This window comes from Mastigoproctus giganteus, chromosome 3, assembly GCF_048544385.1.
Source record: "Mastigoproctus giganteus isolate SK-2022 chromosome 3, ASM4854438v1, whole genome shotgun sequence".
NCBI classification, from domain to species: Eukaryota; Metazoa; Arthropoda; class Arachnida; order Uropygi; family Thelyphonidae; genus Mastigoproctus; species Mastigoproctus giganteus.
Window position 1 is genome coordinate 246,531,973 of NC_143577.1, and position 22,322 is coordinate 246,554,294.

General features: G+C 38.2%; 1 protein-coding gene across 1 annotated transcript in view; it reads right to left on the reverse strand.

The window, feature by feature from the left end:
• The window catches only part of Nf1 (neurofibromin 1), a 1,111,953-nt gene that overhangs the window by 708,858 nt on the left and 380,773 nt on the right, over window positions 1–22,322 (reverse strand). The window contains exon 16 of the mRNA XM_090369763.1: window positions 12,534–12,717. Within this exon, the coding sequence (XP_090225889.1) occupies window positions 12,534–12,717 (184 nt within the window). The remainder of the gene's footprint in view (window positions 1–12,533; window positions 12,718–22,322) is intronic.

The window sequence follows — 22,322 nt, forward strand, 5'->3', positions numbered from 1 at the left end:
GGGAAGGGTTTTTGTTTCTGTAAAGGTGACTACAGTGGTATCAGACAGTTTTTAAATTCTACACAATGGGATTAACTGATGATGTTATCAATAGTGAATTCTAAATGAGAAGCCTTCAGAGACTTAATCTTGGAGGGTAATACGCTTTTCATAACAACTAAAAAATACCGTTCAGGCCTAAACAGATGTCAGATGAATTAATGAGGCTTGTGGCAGAGAAAAAAAAATGCACGAGATTCATATAAATTATTGGGTGACACAGAAGCCTCCGGATGATATAATCTAGTCTGTAATCAGGTCAAAAAGAAGGTTTGGCAGGCAAAGGCAGATTACAGGAAATCTTTGGCAAAGAAAAGAAAAACAGCAAAGAGTTCTTTACTTATATATACTTTACTCTAGAAGGAAGGGGATGAATCAGATTGGTCCACTTAACATATGTTTCGACTATTGATGATCCTGCTCAAGTAGCTGATAAACTGAATGAGTATTTTGCATGTACATTCAACGAGGAGTTACTGAAGGAGGGGAATGCAAGAAGTTTTTAAACTCTAACAGGGAGCTAAGTGATTTTGTAATAACTGAGACCACAGTGGAGGACAAATTGTTGAAGTAAAACATAAAAAAGGCACCTGCAGTGGATGGAATCTATCCAGTTATATTGAAGGAAGCAGCACGGGAAGTAAGCAAAAAAGTACCCATTAGCCATAATTATGGGAGCATCCTGAGAGTCAGCGAAGGACTGGAGATGTGCAAATGTATCCCTAATTCGCATATGGGTTGCAAAGGGTGACACAAATAATTATAGACCTGTTAGTTTAACTTCAGTTACAGGGAAAATATTGGAGTTACTGGTTAAAGAGGTGATACAGGATCACCTAGACAAGACCGTAGTAATAATTTCAACACAGCATGGGTTAAGGGGAAGTCTTGTCTGACCAATTTGATTGGATACTATGATGTGGTCACAGAGGAACTGGATACAAAAAATAATTTTGATATCATATACTTCGATTTCAGTAACACGTTTGATACAGTTCCACATGGAAAACTACTATACAAAATAGAGCAGAATGGCATTAAGGGCAAGTTGCTGCAATGCATAAAGGGATGGATGAGTGGGAGATGACAGAGAGTGGTAATAAATAGACACTGCTCTACGTGGAGTAATGTTACTGGTGGAGTCCCCCAGGTTTCAGTACTGGTCCCATTGTTGTGTGTATTTATCAATGATATCGATGAAGGTATATCATGTTTAATGTCCAAATTTACAGATGATACATAGGTTGGCAGGGTTTCTAATGACAATAAAGACAGTATGCCACTGCAAAAGGATCAAGAAAAGTTAGGCAGATAGTCTGAGAAGCAGCAACTGAAGTTTAACATTGACAAATGCAAAGTACTGCATATGGGTAGCAGTAACCAAAGAGAATGTATCAACTGTGTGGTAGTTGATAACTCTGATCCAAGCCCGAGGCGGGATTCGAAACTGCAACCTTTGGTTTGCCAGGTAGGCACTTCACCCACCTGGCTAGCCCGGTTGGCAGGAAATGATTATCCCTTTGTATAAGGGAATTGTCAGGCCACACCTTGTGCACAACATACAGGTCTGGATGTCTCATCCAGAACGAGTTGCTAGAACGAGTACAGAGAAGGGCAACAAGATTGGTGAGAGGAACAAAGGTGTGTGCTTACAAAAAAAGGCTTAAGTTCTGCAAGTTGCAGTTTCCGGAAACTAGGCACCTGCGAGGTGATCTGATTGAGGTCTATAAGACCTTGAATGGTTTGAACAGGCTCAATGCTGATGGATACTTCCACTTGCTCAGATTAAGAACCTGAGGGGGCACAGGTTCAAATTGAGGAAAGACTGTTGTAGAATAGATGTGCAGAAGTTTGCCTTTAACCAGCAGGTAGTTGATTGCTGGAATAGACTTCCGTCTGTTGTTGTGGAAGTTGATAGCTTAAATAAATTTAAGGCTGAACTAACAAACATTTGGAGTGACGAGATGGGTGAAATGGTAATTTTTTTTTTTTTTTTTTTTGGCTGATGCTGTATAAGCTTGCTTTCTTGCATCAATATGCCTCAACTAATGCTAATGTTTGATATCTCTTCTAGGTTGCTGTCAAAAGAAATCATGTCGTTCTGTGTGTTTTTATTTGTTTGCTGTTCTTTTTCCTGTATTCTTATTCAGAGTGGTGTAGAAAAAGGTTTGCTGCCAGTACTGAGTATTTGGAGCCCATCATCATCAGCCATTTTCAATCCACTGCAGGATGAAGGCCTCTCCAGCAACTTTCCAGTTCCTCCTGTTTTGATCACCGGCCATCCATTTACTACCCAAAAACTCATGAATTTCATCTATCCATCTCCACCTTTGTCTTCCAGGACTAAGAAAATAACATTCTGTTATTTTCTTAGTCCATCTGTCATCATGTCTTCGAGCTATGTGTCCTGCCCAAGACCATTTTAATTCTTTAGTTTTGATAAGAATGTCCTTTACTTGAGTTTGCTGCCTAATCCATGTGTTTCTCTTCTTATCTAACAGTCTGATTCCCAATATGATTCGTTCCATTCTTCGCTGTGTAGTTCTCAGCTTCTCTTCCATTCTTTTGGTGAGTACCCAAGTTTCACTTCCATAAGTCATGGTGGGATACATTGATTCATTATTTTACGTTTCAGGCAAACTGGGATATTGCTCTTCAGTATGTGACTATATTTCCTGAATGCTATCCATCCAAAATTTATTCTTCTCTTGACTTCCAGCCATTTATCATTATTACAGCAAATAACTTGTCCCAGATAAGTATATGACTCCACCTTTTCAATTACTGCTCCTTCAATCATTATTTCCCTTTCCATGGCATACTTGTTCATCATTACTTTTGTTTTAGCCATATTCATCTTTAGTCCAAAATCCTTACTAACTGTGCATAACTGATTATGATTTTCCTCTAATTCTTTGGGATCGTGGCTTATGACCACAATGTCATCTGCAAATCATAAATGGTTTAGGTACTCTCCGTTCACATTGACTCCTTTCTGCGACCAGAAAGGTTGGAGCCCATAGAGAACCCATATTACCTGTTTATATATATCTCTGCCTTCGTATACAGGAACTCCCTGATTTACGTAAGGGTTGTGTTCCGCAGAGCACTACGTAAGTCAGAATTTCCCCCATGCTTGTGCAGCACTCGCAACCGTGCTTGCTGAATTGATTGAATCAAAAAATAAATGTTCGATGAACATATAAATATAACTATTTATTGTATTTATTCAATTTTTTATCTCATGCACAGGAAAAATTACAAAAGTGTGCAATTTAAAAAAATTTCAAAATTATAAAATTACAAAAAAAGAGAGGAGACAGGCAAAATGTCAGTAAGTTTTTCCTCTCGAGCATCATTGGCAGAATCGAGGTCTTCAGCTGATAAGTACACCGCTGCAGAGGTTGAAGGCTGTGGAGATATAGAAGGGGTCAGCCACTCAACCTTACAAAAGAACATATTAATGGATGACTGGATGGTGGCTGTTTTCTTTTCATCATAGATTTCTTTGTAGCAAGCAAGCATATCATTCACCCTTCTGTTAACTTTTATGAATCGTTCGTTGTCAGGATCCATCTTCTCAAACTCTGCCATTGGCATTGCAATTTCACGAAATGGTGATGATGAAGCGTCTCTGGTGATGATGAAGCGTCTCGGCTCCTCATTTGGTTGATCTTGAGCTTCGTCAGCATTTTCTTCTTTCAGTATCACTGCCTGCAAGTCAATAAGTTCTTAATTAGATAATTCCTTCTCTTCTTCCTCTGTTAACTCATCCACGTCTTTGGCATCAACCTCCAACTGAAGCAGCTCTGCTACCTTCACAATCTTACCTGTAACTTCTTCATATGATTCGTCTTTTTCAAATCCTTCGAGGCCTTTTACGTGCCGGGGGCATATTTCCTTCCATGCACCATTTAAACAACTTTTAGTAATTTCCGCCCAGGCCTTATTAATGTTTAAGATGGCGTGGTAAATATTGTAAGATTTCCAAAAGTCTCTTAACGTAAATTTTTCTCATCGTCTACTGCAGACAATGACTGAGCAAATGTTGGGCATAAATAGCATGCTTTTAAATTCAAAATAACACCCTGATCCATTGGTTGGATAAGTGAAGTCGTGTTTGGCGGTAGAAATATGGCTCTCACATTCGAAGTGAAATTATCTAGATGCAGGAGCATTATCTAACAGTCCAGGATGTCCATGAGCATTATCTAACAGAAGAAAAATCTTGAAAGGAATGTTGTTCTCTTTACAATATTTTTCAACCTCAGGAATGAAGCAGCATTTAAACCAATCCTCAAAGAGATATATTGTTATCCATGCTCTCTGTTTGGATCGGAAATGCACCGGTAAGGTGGCTTTATTGATGCCCTTAAATGCATGAGTATTTCCAGAATGGAACACAAGCAGTGGTTTTAATCTGTAATCTCTCGCTGTATTAGTCCCAAGCAAAAGCGTGGCCCTATCTTTTGTAGTCTTGGAAACTGACAATGTTGTTTCCTCTTTGGCAATGTATATTCGATCGGGCAGAGCGGTCCGTTTCCATTGAATAGCCACCTTCATCAATAATTTTTTCCAACACATCTCAAAAATTTCTCTGCATCTGCAGAATCAGCACTTCCGACTTTACCGCATATTTTAATGTGGAAACCAGTGTGATGCTTGAACCTATTAAACCACGTGTCACTTTCCACAAACTTGGGTTGGTGTTCACCGTACTTATCCTTTATATATTTATAAATACTTGTTGCTTTTGCTTGAATGGTCATTAAACTCAGGGGCACTCACTTCTGAATCCGATTTTCCATCCATATTATTAACAGCTGTTCCATCTTCGATATAGCACCTCATTGCTGTTTTGTGATCACTGATGATCTTAAGTAGTAGTAGTAGTGGCATGTGATGCAAGAAAGCAAGTGTATGAGCTTATGCAGCATCAGCCAAAAAAAAAAAAAAAAAAATCACACCATTCTCTCAAAATGCCTGTCCAGTTCCTCCTTAAATTTATTCAACCTATCAACTTCCACAATGACAGATGGAAGTTTGTTCCAGCAATTAACCACCCGCTGGCTAAAGGCAAATTTCCGCACATCTATTCTGCATCTGTCTTTTCTTAATTTGAATTTATACCCCCTTAGTTTCGTAAACTGAACAAGTGGAAGGATCCCATCAGAATTCAGCGTGCTCAACCCATTCAAGGCCTTATACACCTCAATCAGATCACCGTGCAGGTGCCTCATCTCTAGCCACTGCAATTTGCAGAACTTAAGCCTCTCTCTTGGTAAGAGGATCCCTTCATTCCCCTCACCAATCTTGTTGCCCTTCTCTGTACACGCTCAAGCAAATCTACATCCTTCCTAAAATGAGGCCTCCAGACCAGTATGCAGTACTCAAGGCGTGGCCTACCATTGCTTATACAGAGGGACAATCACCTCCTTCTCCCTGCTAGCAAAATTGCTATATATCATTGACAAAACCCCATGACCTGCCCTGGCAGCCTGTCTGCATTGCTCAGAAAACTTCATATCTGATTGCACAATTACTCCCAGGTCTTTTTCATTTTCTACCACCTTAAGTGTAGTACCACACAGTTGGTACGTTTCTCTGGGGTTACTTCTACCCATATGGAGTACTTTGCATTTGTCAAGGTTAAACTTCAGTTGCCACTTCTTAGCCCATCTGCCCAAATTATCTAGATCCTGTTGCAGTAGCACACTGCCATTACTGTCATGTCATTAACCTTGCCAACCTTTGTATCACCTGCAAACTTCGACATTAAGCCTGATATACCTTCATCAATATCATTGATAAATATACAAAACAACAGTGGACCCAACACCGAACCCTGTGGGACTCCACTAATAACATTAGTCCACAAAGAGAAGCACCCATTGATTACCACCCTCTGTCTTCTCTCACTTAACCATCCTTTTATCCATTGTTGCAACTTACCCTTAATACCATTCCGCTCCAATTTGTACAATTGTCTTCCATGCACAACAGTGTCAAAAGCTTTTCTGAAATCCAAATATATGATATCAAAATTATTTTTTGCATTGATCCTTTGACGTTCTTTTATACGTGCACTGTCCTTTAAAATAGTACTCACTATTGAAGCAGCGAGATCTAATTTCCTTGTAATAGATGACAAACTTTGTCCTGCTTCATACTTCTTCATCATTTTGATATTCATTTCTAAATCAATTTTGTTTTGTTTCCTGGCACTACCATCACTTGCACTTTTCATTAATTGCTTTCCCTTCATCATTCTATTACATAAATATGAATGAAGAGAAGTTTCTGAAAATTTGTTTTTTTGATATAATTGAAGATTTCAGTGAAGGGTAACACATTTCACCATAATAGCATAAAAACCCACACAATTCCAGTTATCGGTATTATTGCAAATGCAATAAGATTGAGTTTACTACCAGTTTATAATTAGATGCACTAACTGAAAAGCCCAATAAACTGGAAAGTACAAATTGTTTTTGTTGTTTTATGACAGTGACCTCCAGAAAATTGCTTTAGAAAAATATCACAAAAGCGTTCAAAATTGATTCTTATAACGGGAACATATGATAATGATGAAAGGGTAGTGAAATTTCCATTATAAATATGACCTAATATAGCGAAATTTTCAACTTCCAAGGACTTGAAACGAATTACAAAAAAAAAAAAAAAAAAAAAAAGGTATTTATAATGGGTTCACATTACGATATTTTCACGATACCTCCATTTATTCCTACAGGATGCAAAACACATTTCCACAATTTTTTTAAGTTTGCACCGAGCAGCAAAAACTTACATAAAGTCGAATTTCCGTAAGTTGAACAGGCAGAAATTTGTACACACTGCCCACTGGCTTTCATCTATTTTTAATTTTTCTTCTTTGTAAACTTTAAAGTATGTGTCCAATACTATCTTCAACAGCATGAATATGTTAAGAAATAGAAAGAACTGGTCACAAAGAAAACTGGGCAATAGAAAAAATAAAAACAGAATCGCAGATTTTAGCAAAATGGTTTTGGCCTTGGACCAAGAAATTATTCTTATCAGATCAATAAAAACAGTTATTTAGCCTCAAACATAGTGTACTCAAAGCCATAGTAATAGTAATAGTGGTATACGATACAAGAAAGCAAGCATATGAGCTTATGTAACATCAGCCAAAAACAAAAATTCACACAACCACCCTCTGGGTGGTTGTGTGAATTTTTTGTGAACTGGCAACTGAAGTTTAACTTTGTCAAAGTTAAACTTCAGTTGCCACTTCTCAGTCCATCTGCTCAAATTTTATAGATCCTGCTACAGTAGCACACTGCCATTACCAACCCTGCCAACCTTTGTATCATCTATAAACTTCGACACTAGGCCTGATATACCTTCATCAATATCATTGATAAATATACAAAACAACAGTGGGCCCAACACCAAACCCTGTGGGACTCCACTTAATAACATTAGTCCACGAAGAGCAGCATCCATTGATTACAACTCTGTCTTCTCCCACTCAACCACCCTTTTATCCGTTGTAGCAGCTTACCCAATATAAGATTTACAAACGCATTTAAATTTAAGAATGAACATATACTAAACCTTATATTAGACACTGGAAAATACGGACTTAAAAACATACATAATTTAACACAATGTATAGAAAATTGTAGGATTAAGTTTTTAGAAAAATGGTTTGACCAACTTAGTTGTAAGGATATATTTCAAAATACCATAGCTTATTACTGCCTATAAACCCAAAAATAGCTATTATACCTAGATTAGCCTCCAGCGACCCATACGATTAAGTATATGTAATTACAAAGCAATAGCTACAGACTTAGTAATGACACAAAACTGTTACTGCAGTGAAACCGGATGCAAAAGGTTCATGAATACAGACCATGTATATGTTATAACAGGTGATCTAGAAATTATAGAAGATGAAGAACTGAGAAATCTTAAGAAACATGGTTTTAAATTTAGGCTAACTATATGAATAATTTTTAAAAAGTTAGAAAAGAGATATACTGTGTTCTGATGCAATTTAGTTACAAATTATCCCTGAAATATGAAAGACCAATCTAAGATTTTAATGGCAGGATAAGAAACATACTGGATAGCACAAATCTGATTAAAAGCATAGCACATGAATGATTTACAATATCTAATAATACAAGTATAAAAAGACAAATTAAAGAACTAAAAAAATAAATTTGTAATTATCAGTGTAGACAAAGCCACCAATAACTTTGCCATCATTTGGAAAAAATTTTATGCAGAAACGCTTAGATGAAATTACAAAAAGTGACACATACAAGCGAGTGAGCAGCAGCAGCAACAAGCACGGTTAACAAGGTACTGGCACTACACAAAAAAAATAAAGACAAAAATAGATAATACTAACATACCGTTCTGATATATGATACCAAAATTTCATATGTAATATATAATTACAAAGCGGCAGAGACATTACCAGTAGCAGAAATTGCTACACTCTTGTAATCACCAATAAGTTTGAAAAGTTGATAAAACAAATATATAAGGCCATAAATGGAACATGGATAATCAATAGCAATGCTGAAGAGTTAAAATATATTAAAGATATCACTAAAATAGAAACACATGACTTTGCCAACCTATTCATGGCTATTCCATTAGATAAGCTCAAAATAGTATTGGACACATACTCTCAAGATTAAGAAGAAAAAATAAAAATAGATAAAAGCCAATGGGCAGTATTTAACAACTACATATACAGGGGCAGAGATTTATATAAACAGGAAATAGGGGTCCTATGGGCTCCAAATACTCAATACTGGCAGCAAAACTTTTCCTACACCACTATGTAAAAAACAAGCAACCAAATAAAAACATACAGGTGTACATAGACAACATGATTTATTTCGACAGCAACCAAGAAGAAATCAAACATGATATCTATCCCACCAATCTGACATTAACAAAAACAAATGTAGACAACACAAAAGTAATGTTTTTAGATATTAAAATAAAAATCAAGGATAATAACCAAGTAGAAACAGGAGTTTACGATATACCTAAGCAACTGGAGCTCCAATACACCAATCAAGATAGAGAAATATAATTACTTCACAAGCAATAAGAATATGCAATAATGTTAAAAACAGATCTGAAGCACTGGAGACACTAAAAGATAAACTCATTAAGAATGGAATTCCCGACAGATTTATCAAAAAGTACTTAAATAATGTAATACAGAATAAACAAAAGATGGAGTCCATACAGATTTATAACCAAACCACAAACATCAAGACAGGGCCATTATTTATAATTTTATAAATATATTACCTCAGTCTTCATGGGCTAGTTGAAACCCTGTAGTGGGTAAAGAGAAAACCCTCCTGTTCTCTTTACATACTACAGAGTTTAGATTAACATGAAGGCATTATGTTAGTCTAGTTAGCTTAATTAGTTTAACTTAATTTAATGTAGTTAGATATATGACGTACATAGATTTAGTTAATATGTTTATATTCATTGCATATACAATATTAGACTTTTATCTTTATTTTTTATTTCATTTACCTTATTTAGTTTTTTTTTTTTTTTTTTTTTTTTCACGTGCATTATCGCATGTTTCCCAGATTACATTGGGTTAATCCTGGCCCATAAGAGGTCACCACACACAGCCAAGACAGAGGGCCGAAATCGCTAAATTTTAACTCAACAAAGTAACTCGATAATTTTTGGTTCAGCCGGCAACGTATACCATGGTAAGTCCTTACTTTGGCTCTTGTTTTTTATTTCAACATTTCACATCTTTTAAGTAATAACTATTAATGATTGCTAAATACTGTTAATTAACTTTTAATTTACAATTCCTACAATATAACATTCTTAGCAAATCATTATCTTTTTTTTTTTAATTAAAGTAAAGGTAACTCAATGTAGATGCCACAGTTACCTGTAAATATTTAAATAAACCCATAAAAAACTCATTTCATTTAAAAAAAATTTTTGGCTGCAACACTAGGGCAAATGTACAGGAAACTATTGAAATGTTATATATGGATATGTACATATGGACTATTTCAGCATATTTTGCTGAAATAGTGAAATGGTGTGGCATCCTGAAGAGATACCATTTCACATATATCAGTTACCTACAAGTTTAAATTTAAAATTATAATAGCATAAGTTTAAGAATATACAATAATGTCAAGAAGAATTTTAATTATAAGATTTTGTTGCATATAGATATACAGCCAACTACTTCAAGATGCATATATCTACCATGTCTGCCGCCATTACTAACACGGACAGAAAACTGCACTCCTGGATAATCTGAACACCAATTTTATATTCTTCAAATATATACTGTTTACTTTTCTAAAATTAAACTTTTCCACACACTGGGCTATTAGTGTAATACGAGGGCAGGAGTGTCTATTTCTATCTAAATTACTTTCCTAATTTTGCCTCTTGTTAGCTAAACAGCAAGACAATGACTTATTACTATAGTACACAATATGTACACAAAATATAAAAAAATAATATATACTTACCAGCCCTATCTATGCAGCCAGGCACAAGATAGGCAAGTAGTGTCATGCAAATTACAAAATATATACAGAAACCTCTCAAATAACACACACACACACACACACACACACACGAAGTGTGATCAAAAAAATTCAGGGAACGATTTAAATCTTGAAATTACTGCATTCAAGGGAGTTGCGATTTACTACACGTGTGGTGACTCATCTACACACTACTTTATGTAGACAAGTAGTCAGTCTAAATTAGTGCACACTAAATATAAAGTGTTTTACATGTTTTGACATTTTTTAAAATGAGTAATTTTACTAAACAGTTAATTTGCATCCAAGGAACCACCCACAAAATATTAAAAGCAGTTTTTGGAGACGATACTATATGTCATTCGAAGACTTTGAACTTGTTCAATTAGTTTAAAAAGACTGCTTGTCCACCAAAGATGATCCTTGCTCTGACCACCATTCAACTTCGAAATCCAGTATTCGATCATTTGCATTCATGAACTGATTAGGAGTGATCAATGTTAATCCAGGAAGTTGCCGGCGAAGTTGGTATTTCTTCTTGTGGGACATGTCAATCAATTTTAACACAAGACTTGGGAATGCAATGCACTACAGTAAAGTTTGTGCCACTCATCCTCACTGATTATGAGAGAGAGAGAGAGAGAGATGTTGTTGTTGTTATTTGGTTTTTAGGAGCATTAGCAACTAAGGCCATATTTCTCCGGGGATATGCGGTGGTCATTCCCTGACCTTTCTGCATCCTCCGTATTTGGTGGTCACAGGCTCGAACCTGGGTCTAATCAAGAAGCGTGTGCTATGCACTGCTGCTCCTGCCCACCTGGCTACGGAGGCGCCAGAGAGAGAGAGAGAGAGAGAGAGAGAGAGAGAGAGAGAGAGGACTCTGTCACAAGTTTCATTAATGTAACATTGCTGCTGCTGCTGATTTACAGTGTTCTTTAGACACCTAATCTTAATACCATATTATTCCTTTTATTAATGTCAACTTATATTAACATTTACTTTTATACTTATCATACTCTTGATGTTAAGAGTATGATAAGTAACTATTAAAGTTAGAATGGCACATTACTTGTAATGTGCTATTCTAATTGCAGTGTAATTCATGACTGTACATCAAAATTACATGTGTGCTCTACTGACTAATCTAACTATTTTGCATTGTTTGTGACACATCTTATCTGTTAATATAGAAATATCATCAATCTGAGTTATGAATTTCTTCTGAACTTCATGTATGAAATAAATGAATTTCTTTTCTGGAGCTAATATCTGACAATCCAATATACTCTATTTGGAGTAAACAATATGTCCAAAAAGTAAATCAACCCTCACGGAAAGCTGCACATTCCCAATATCTTTTACCACAAATTACCAGAATTAACCTAACATTCTAGAAAACTACATAAAAAAAAGAAAGCCATAAACCAGAAATAATATGGTGATCTGATTAAAAAAAGAAAATGAAAACCACATACATGTTGAAATCAACACTAAAGATGAACAGAGACCCAGCAGCAACTGTGAAACACAATATCAATTCTATAAATTTCAAGATAGAAATCACAAAAGAAAGTTAAACTACATAAATCTTGCTTTCTTGGTGATTCCCTTCTACTTCTGACTCTCACTCTCTCAGGGTAATGTGGGAATTTTTTTTTTGGCTGGTGCAAGGAAGCCTCAGGCTTCCTTGCACCATATGGCAAATAATAATAATAATAATAATAACTGCAAGATAATTTCTATAAAACTTCCAAGAAAACTGGGCAAAGATCTTCATGTCCCATACATGACGAAGAAATTTTTACTTTTTCACCTCCACAATGAGTCTAGGTATACATACTTAAAAATAACACAGCAAACTTTTGGTAAATACCTTGAAATTACATTAGTAAAATTTTAAATCTGATAATCAATTCAAAATTTATTCCTCACCTCAAGTTTAATATGGGCTTGTTTACAAATGGCAATATGACTTCCCAGATTTGCATACTCCTTGTGCCTTTGAAGAAAAGAATTTCGACATTTGAGTACTTCCCTCAACCACTTGAGTATTTCAGTGTAATTCATAATCTGATGTTGAATTAACTTCTGTGATATAGAAAACAGTACTTGAGAACTGAAAAAAATAAATTTCAAATTAAATACTTTGCAGAAAATTTCACAATAAAATAAATAAAAATATAATGCAACCTATTAAAAAGAATTGCCATTATACAAAAATGACATTAAACTGTGAACTATATTTAGAAGTGGCCGTTTGTACTTCTAAAATTAGCATATATGTTACCAAAGAAGTGTAGTGTGCAGGCATCACATAAAATGCCTGGAAAAGTAAGAAATACTTTTTATCACACAATAAACTTTTTCCACCTCAATCACATCACCTCACAGGTGCCTAATCTCTAGTTTTTTAAATGTGTGTGGAAATTTGCCTTTAACCAGCGGGTAGTTGGTTGGTGGAACAGACTTCCATCCCTTGTTGTGGAAGTTGATAGCCTAAATAAATTTAAGGCTCAGCTGGACAGGTATTTCGAATGAATGGAGGGGTGAAATGGGCATGGTGATGCTTGCTTTCTTGCATCATACGCCTCTACTAATGCTAATGCAAATGCTAATCTGTTTAAAAATAGATATATATTCATTTTAAAAATGAAATAGGGGGAAGTACTATTTCCCCTTATATAAAAGCAGGGAATAACGATTCATTTACATAACTGACACTGCTGATAGATAAATGAATCACAGTTCTCAACTTTTATACAAGGGCATAAAGCAGTACCGCCATATCTTGCTGATAGAATGAATATATAACGGAGGAGAATAGTATTTCTCCTATATGGCATATATAAGTGGTGGGAACTGTAATTCACTTAACCAGAGGTATTAGGGGAAAGTTGCACTTCTAGATAAAGGGATGACTTCCATCCCTTGTTGTGATAAAAAGTATTTCTTACTTTTCCAGGCATTTTATGTGATGCCTGCACACTACACTTCTTTGGTAACATATATGCTAATTTTAGAAGTACAATGAGAAGTACAGTGCAAGAACATGAGTAGGCAAAAACAGATATAAAGAGTGATTATCGATGGACACTGCTTGGACTACTGTTTTTAGTGGAATTCCCCACGGTTCAGTGCTGCCCCATTTTCTTCCATATTTATTAATGATATTGATGAAGGCACCATAAGGTTTAATGTCTAAGGTTAGCATTAGTAGAGGCATCAGATGAAGACAAGCAAGTTTATATAGCATCGGCTAAAAAAAAAAAAAAAAAAAAAAAAATTTCATTCTCCTTTTCATTTCATCCAAATGCTTGTCGAGTACTGCTTTGAACTTATTTAAGTTGTCAACTTCCACTACGACAGATGGAAGTTTGTTCCAACTATCAATCACCCACTCACTAAAGGCAAATTTCTGCACATCTCTTCTGCAATTGTCTTTCCTCAATTTGAATTTATATTCCTCAGGTGAGTAATCTAAGCAAACAGTAAGAATCCCATCAGCACCAATCTTGCTCAAACCATTCAAGGCGTTATACACCTGAATCAGATCACCTCGCAGGTGCCTAGACTCGAAACACTGCAATTTGCAGAACTTTAGCCTTTCTTTGTAAGATCAACCCCTTTGTTCCATTCACCAATCTTGTTGCCCTTCTCAGTACTCTTTCCATTAGCTCTACATGCTTCCTAAAATGAAATCTCCAGACCTGTATACAGTACTCAAAGTGTGGCCTGACCATTGCCTTATACAATGGAACAATCACCTCATTCATGCAAGCAAAGCTCCTGTATATCATTGAAAAGACACGATGAGCTATTGTTACAGCCTGTCTGCACCGCTCAAAAAACTTCTTATCTGACTGCACAATAACCTCTGGGTCCTTTTCATTCTCCACTACCCTGAGTGTAGTACCACCCAGTTGATACGCTACTCTGAGGTTACTGCTGCCCATATGTAGTACTCTACATTAGTCAAAGTTAAAACTTCAGTTGCCACCTCTTAGCCCATCTGCCTAACTTTTCTAGATCCTGGTGCAGAGGTATACTGTCTTTACTGGCATACGCTTAACAAACCTGCCCACCTTTGTATCGTCTACAAACTTGAACAATCACTCTGGTGGTGGTGGTGGTGGTGGTGGTGGTGGCGGCATGTGATGCAAGAAAGCAAGCGTAGAAGCTTATGCAGCATCAGCAAAAAAAAAAAAAAAAAAAAAGTAATTCTGCCGGTCTCTTAATATCATTAGTGCCAACATGTACAACTACATTACCTTTTGTGCCCTTAAAAGATGATATCCGCTCTACAACGTCATCAACCTTTGCCCCTGGCGACATACCCTCGTCCTGTTCCACCTATCCTTTTTACAAAGCATGTTCCCCGTTTCCCTGAAAATAGTCACCAACAACTACTAGTTCCTGTGGGACCAGTGCATTCTGCCTTGGGGGTTGCGCTGTGTTGCGTGATGACGAAGTGCAAGTTCTGGCATTGATGTGGGCAGCTGAGAGCTTGATGGGCCCCCTCAATTTAGATCCTCCGAGGGCATCCACCCTGTCCTTCAAGCTCTCATATAGGCCCATAACAATGCTGTAACTCCTTACATCGCACGCACACAAAGACATCCCCCATGGCAATATCATGTCCAGTACCCGATTGCTCCAAAAACATCAAGCAAGCAGTGCATTTTAAAAGGCTGTGATTCAGAGGGCAACTGCCCCCCCTCAGTTCTCCTCTGAGCCACAGCACTCCCATTAGCTTGAGCCTTTTGCTTTGCTGCTCATGTATTTACTTGTTCCGTGATGTCTCCCAACGGTCCTGGAAATCCCCAGCATCTTGATTTCCAGGCTGCCACTCATTCCAATAGAAGCAGTGCAAGAATCACTTTCCCCTCTGCTACTGTTAATCTATTAGTCTGTGAATCTCCTCCCATACGCTAGCAGTTTTCTGACCCACCTAACAATGCCATCAGCAAATATTCTTGCACCCCATCCCTGTAGAAACAGTCTAGTCTCCTGTTAACAAGCACAGACCACACTAAGAAAAAGTTTGCCCCCATGAGCCTTGCACAATCTCTCCAGAGCCAAATTGATTTACAAGATTCTCATCATGTACTCCCTGCTATCATTTTTTGCTTTGCAGATGACACGAAGGATGAATTTAAGTATAAAATTGATAAATGCAAGATACTGCATATGACTAGCAGTAATCCCAGATTACCATACTAACTGCACACTACTACACTCAGTAGAAAATCAAAAAAGTCCCTTGAGGTGAGGTAATTGTGCAGACAGACAGTCATGAAGCTCTCCAAGCAGTGCAATTTGGCTTCTAAAACAGCTTTTGGGATTTTGTCAATGATATATCTGAATTTTGCCACCAGGTATAAGGAGACAATTAACCCATCAGTAATAGTAGTGGAAAATGATGCAAGAAAGTGCACTTATAAAGTGCCAGCCAAAAAAAAAAAAAATTCCCCCATCCATAGCCTCCAAGAATTTGTCTATTTCTTCCTTGAATTTATTGAAACCATTCACTTGCACAACAAGAGATGGAAGTTTGTTCCAAGTCAAGCACTTACTGGCCAAAAGCAAATTTCCACACATCTGTCCTGCAACCATCCTTCCTCAATTTGAATTTATGTCCCTCATGTGTGTAGTCTCAGCAAGAAGAATGCCACAAACATTTAGCTTAATCAATCCATTCAACACATTACCTAACCAAAACTAACACCTCAGTCAGTTCTCCCTGCAGCTGCTTAGTTTCCTGATCTGCAAATGCATGTGCACGTCACTGAGATGGCTGTCTAATCTTGTGCTCTGCAAGTTTTCAGTGTTTAATGTATTTTTTTTTCTACAAGTAACACCAATTTTTTGTATAGTGACTTCCTGGGTCATCCTCTGCATCCTTATCAAAGATTACTACTACCATGAACCTTTAGATAATTATAGTTTTTTCGTGATCTGCTTCTTGCCTATATTCATATTTGCCATCTTTTCTTGTTTCAAGGCTCAAACGTTAACTTCATGGCTACTGGTCTTCACTCCTCACTAACTTCTGCCTGCTACGGGTAAGTCACAAAGTCAAGCAATTGCATTGCATTGCATTGGGAGTGTGTTGCCAGTTGACCCCTTGTATTGTATGACTTTTACAACTCTGGCCTATTTACATTCCTGTTTTGCTTATGAGACTACCTTTGGCAACAAGTTGGAAGAAACTTAGCAATCAAGCATTTGTTTATTTTTCTGCTATTTCCTTGCAATAAAGTTTTGGAGATTTTGCCAGTTTTTTGCCTGGACAAATCTCTCAACAGATCATGTTTGTAAGCCTTTTAATTTTGTGCTTTCCCGGAATTTATTCTGCACTTCAAGCTGCTAAGTCGGCTAATTAGCATTAGCATTAGTAGAGGCATTTGATGCAAGAAAGCAAGCTTATGCAGCATCAGCCAAAAAAAAAAAAAACCCACTTCCACTTCACCCCTCTGTTCGTTCAAAATACCTGTCCAGCTGAGCCTTAAACTTATTTAGACTATCAACCTCCACCACAAGGGATGGAAGTCTGTTCCACCAACCAACCACCTGCTGGCTAAAGGCAAATTGCCTTTAGCCAGCGGGCTATTGCATCAAGACTCAGTTTTACCCTGCTATTTCCCTTTTCTGATTATTGCCTACCTAGTAATATACTCTTCGTCTCCTCTTAAGCCTGCACCTTTGCTTCCAATTCAGATCGATACAATGAAAGAAAGAACGGGTGTTCAGCAAATGTCCTATGTTGATTGTAGGAGTTAACTGGAGGACCCGGCAGTGCTTTTGATGTTGGAGAATCTTCTGCTGTAACTGCCAGACACCTAAAGTTAAATGGTTGAACAAACAAAGGAGAAGAAAATGGCTTTGCTACCTTTGTGCAAGTAACTCAAATCGGGCAGACACTTGGAGGAAGAAGTACCTTTTATCACCCCTACCAAAGCAACTCCATCTGCATCCTCTGGGCTGTTTGAGGTACCACAGTTCGAATGTCAGAAGCAATACATCATCGCCTGTGTCGAGAATGCCTCATGATGCAAGCTTATGCATTGGGATAGGTGATGCATTTTTGGAACGGGGATACAATTTCGCTCCTGCCATCTCCACAACCGACTCCTGGGTTAATACCCACTTAGAAATTTTGGAAAAAACGTTTTAAATAACAAAAACACGTCTATACTCAATGCCCTCCCTGAGGATTTCAACATCAGCTTCGGGGCAGTTCTATCTCCAATAATGGATTCTCTTGCCTGCCTCAATGCTGAGAATAGACGGCTCAGAGTCCAAAATACAGAAATTCTGGATCAAGTGTTCATGCTGCAAGATCAGTCAGAGATTTGAAAATCTTTGTTAGTGAATGCTGTTTTCCGTCTAGTCAGACAGTGATGGACCATCGGGAACCTCATGAGTACTTACATGAAACGGATGGAGCCCCTCTGTAAATTCTTTGGATCTGTGAGTTCACCTCCTGCTGCAGACAGGTTGACTCAGCAGATCCTCACCTCCAGCCATGGAGTTGGATCCATTGGATACGCATCCTTTGCACTCTTGCCCTGTTGAATATGGCCTGCCCTTGGTTGTTGAGAGTTTCCATACACAGGATCAGTGCTTGAATCTGGGTGAACCTAACCCCTACCAACCTCACAGAAGATATCAGAATAAGCCTGGTGGCCAGGTTCTGGGGGTTACAACATGATGGGGATGAGAGAATCCCCATGCCAAAACAGGGATGGGTGGACCTTTGCTCAGGTGGTTGAGCAAAGGTCCCCCCATCCCTCATTGCCTTGAGTCATCCGGAACACTTGAACTCTCATGCACAATTTTACATCCATAACCCCAAATGGCTTTTTCTACCCAAGGCATTTTGAAGTGGAACTACAACGAAACAGATTAACAATACAGGAGACAAGAGTTTCTGCCCCCATGCAAACTGCTTTTGGTCCCTCAGTTAAAAAGGCTGGAGGGGAGTTAGAATATATCAGCTGTACAGACCTGAGAAAGAATTTTTATCTCAAGACTGGGTCCACAATGCAAGCGGAAAGTATCGAGGCACTCTTTGCCCATGAGCATGGGATTAACATCGATGCAACGGCTATCAAAATGAGCTATCCGACCTACTCTTCCTTTATCATCTCCTGCCCAGCGAATGCAAAACATATTGTCTTGGATTCTAACTGCTGGCCCATAAGCACACTTATTAAGCTGTTTCAAGAGAGGAGTAGACCGATCACTTACAACGGACCAAGGCAGGACATACAGGCATAGCAACGAAACGGTTACAATTGACCAGGTACACATGAAGGAAAGCTTCTTTGGTTCATGCAGAATGTACACAGCATAGAAAACAAGCTTCACTTCCTTGACGAGTCTGATATCATCTGTCTTACTGAAACATGGTTATCAACGGATAGACAGCTTGATCTTCTGCCTCTAAACACCTTCTACAAACACACTGGGAATCCTATGAACCAGGTGAGGCGGGGTGGTGGTGGTGGTGGTGGTGTAGAAATAATTTTTAATGGTCATTTCCAGCCAATAAGGACAAAAGTAAGCCAGTCAAATAACTTTGATGCAATCTGTTCTATGCTAAGTAGGCCCCTTATCCAAATTCAGTGCTGCCTGGTTTGCCTGGTGCTGCCAGATCACAATGAATTTAGTGCCCAACTGTAGTAGTGGGTGGCTTCAACTTGATGATGATGCCTAAGCATGGGGATGCTCTTGTGGGCCTTGAGGCCGCTCTTCGGACCTTTGACCTTACACGTTTTTTGGCGCTGGCAACTAGAGGTCAGACATCTGTCAGACATCAAGCTACTGCCTGGTAATTTTCAATTTCAATCAGATCACCTGCCAATTGCATGTCAATTATCCATACATGGCAATTCCCTTCAGTTACCAGATGAGTATGTCACTGAATTGCCTAGGGATGCCTTCTCTACTAAATATCTAAAGCCGGACATCATTTTACAGTTCTTGAACGGATTTGACTGGAGACAGACAATGGGGATAGTCGATAGACGATGCCATTATGGTCTTGTCAGAACAACTGAAGCTAATTGCACTCTGTGATGCAGCCAAGAAAGTAAGAATTTGTAATAGGTCAAATAGATATTTCAATAAGGAAACCAAGCTGGCCTTCATCAGGAAGCAGAAGGCCTACTGGAAATGGCAGAAATCTCAACTTGCCTCAGACCTTACCATCTTTAAGAAAGAAAGAGCTTACTTCCTGGGGGGGGGGGAACCAAGTCCTAAACCTAGGAATGGGCACAGTGCAGCTTCCTGCAGGCAGATTTTCCTGATTGAGACTCCTCTCTCTCACAGGGAGGTTTTCCTGATTGAGACTCCTCTCTCTCACAGGGAGGTTTTCCTGATTGAGACTCCTCTCTCTCACACAGGTGGACTGGTTACCTAGCACATGGATGAATGACATTGAAATATCTAAAGAGACCCTGATTGATGTCATTAACAAATTACTGTAGGACCAGATGGTTTCCATAATTCAGAGTAAAAATATGCAGCACATACATAGTTGACCTGTTGTTTCACAATTTCAGACAAATTCTACAATCTGGAATCTCATCAATTTGGAGATCTTATTATGTCAAGCCTATTTCAAAGATTAGGAAATCCGAAGGATCTACATCCAAGCTCCATCTGTTGTTCTTTACTTAAAATCTTTGAAAAAGTGATTCAGCCAGCAATTAACCAGCACTGCTTTGGTCACAGGCCTGAGTACCTTCGTACCATTTTGCACAAGAGATCAACAACTACCAATCTTCTAGATACCCTCTTCAAAATCCAACAGACCCTCAACAGCAAATCACAGAATGATATCATCTTCCTAGACATTAAATCGGCATGTGATAGAATATACCTTCCAGCCCTTTTTACTATGCTGAAGTACTACTTCGGTCTGTCAGATACCTTACTACAAATCTTGAAGTCAATCCTACTTCCCAGACATTTGTCCGTTACCCTCAACAACTTTCAAGTAACTTTCGATGTCACAAGAGGCATCCCACAGGGGAATGTGCTTTTGACTATCCTGTTCACAGCAGTTTCGGAGCCTTTCCTAGCACGTAATTCTAACTTTGTTTCTTATGACATTTGTCCGTTACCCTCAACAACTTTCAAGTAACTTTTGATGTCACAAGAGGCATCCCACAGGGGAATGTGCTTTTGACTATCCTGTTCACAGCAGTTTCGGAGCCTTTCCTAGCACGTAATTCTAACTTTGTTTCTTATGCTGACGATCTGAAGTTCTATGTAATATGTGATCATCCTCATAAGATTCTTGATATTAAACAACAAGCCTCCACACACACATACAATGAAATTGGAAAACTATCTAGCCACAACTGGACTGCATCTGAATGCTTCCAAATCTGCACAACTACCAACATCAAAAAAAAAAAAAAAAAGAGTTAAGAATGAGGTAAGAATGCAAAGAGTGACTTCCCACATAGAGCTAGGCCTCACCAGGGATGTTGAGCTCACCTTCCAGCCTCACTTTATCAGGATGACACAGAAGACATACACGACACTTTGGGCAGTGCATCAGCAGCTAATAGGTGCGCATCAGCCAGTGCTGCTTTGTCCGGAGGTGCATTACACCCATTCCCCTCTATGCATCTGAAATTTGGCCATCTGCTCCTGCCTCCCCCAACTAAACAAGTACTTTAGTTGGGAATACTGGTTGCTCAGATGCATGAACAGGGTGGTGGACCACCCTTTTACTATCTCAAGATCAACTCTTCAAGATAATCTAGGCACCACTCTGAGGAGACTTCACATCATGGCAAGGAATGCCCTCATGCTTGCATGGCTCCTGCCCCCCCCCCCATCTGCTGCTTTTGCTTACAAACATCGATTCCATGAGGGGCACTCTCCAGCCAATTGCTTCCAGATCTTTAATAAACTGAGCATCACCCAGATAAGTTCTGTGAGGACAAGCGCTACAGAAAGAAATCCTTAAGAACTGATACCAACTATTGAATCTGTGAGAATCTCCTGTCCCTGGACTTTTTGCCTGTTGCATTTATGTTTCTTTTACTTTTACATTGTGGTTTATTATTATAAACTTTGTTTTTTTTATGTCAAGCTTATGTAAGTTGAATTCTGTAAATACCTAAGTTCAAGCACCCATGTACTCATACATTGTGCATGTGGTTCCTCACACCTCAGTTTTAAATTCCACACCCTCCTGGCACATTGCCATCCCTCCTTATTCCTACAAGCAAAATTTTGGAAAATCATTCACAACACCCCATGAGATGTCCAGGCAGTCTGTCTGCACTGTCAGAGAAATTCATATCCAACTACCCAATTACTGCCAGGCCTTAGAGAGATTTTAAGCCAGAGAAGATCAAAGAGAGGAGATTCCAAATTGCCAAGTCTCTGACAGAGAATATCAGAACGGACATATGCACAAGTACCACCTTTGAGGCGAAAGGAATCATACAGCGAATAATTTGGGCATCTGAGATGAGCAGTAGTTGAATCAACCGATAACTGAGATTCTGTCAGAAAAAAAATTAGTAGCACATTTAAGTCTGAAGGTGGTTCAAAAATCAAAATGGACAGCCAAAGACCAATTAGACATAAAAAAACCATAAGAATTTCCATACCATTGTAGGAGGTAGGGAAAATCATGAAAGAAATGATTAAGAATGCAATACCAGATATTCTAGATAGAAATACTTGTCTAAG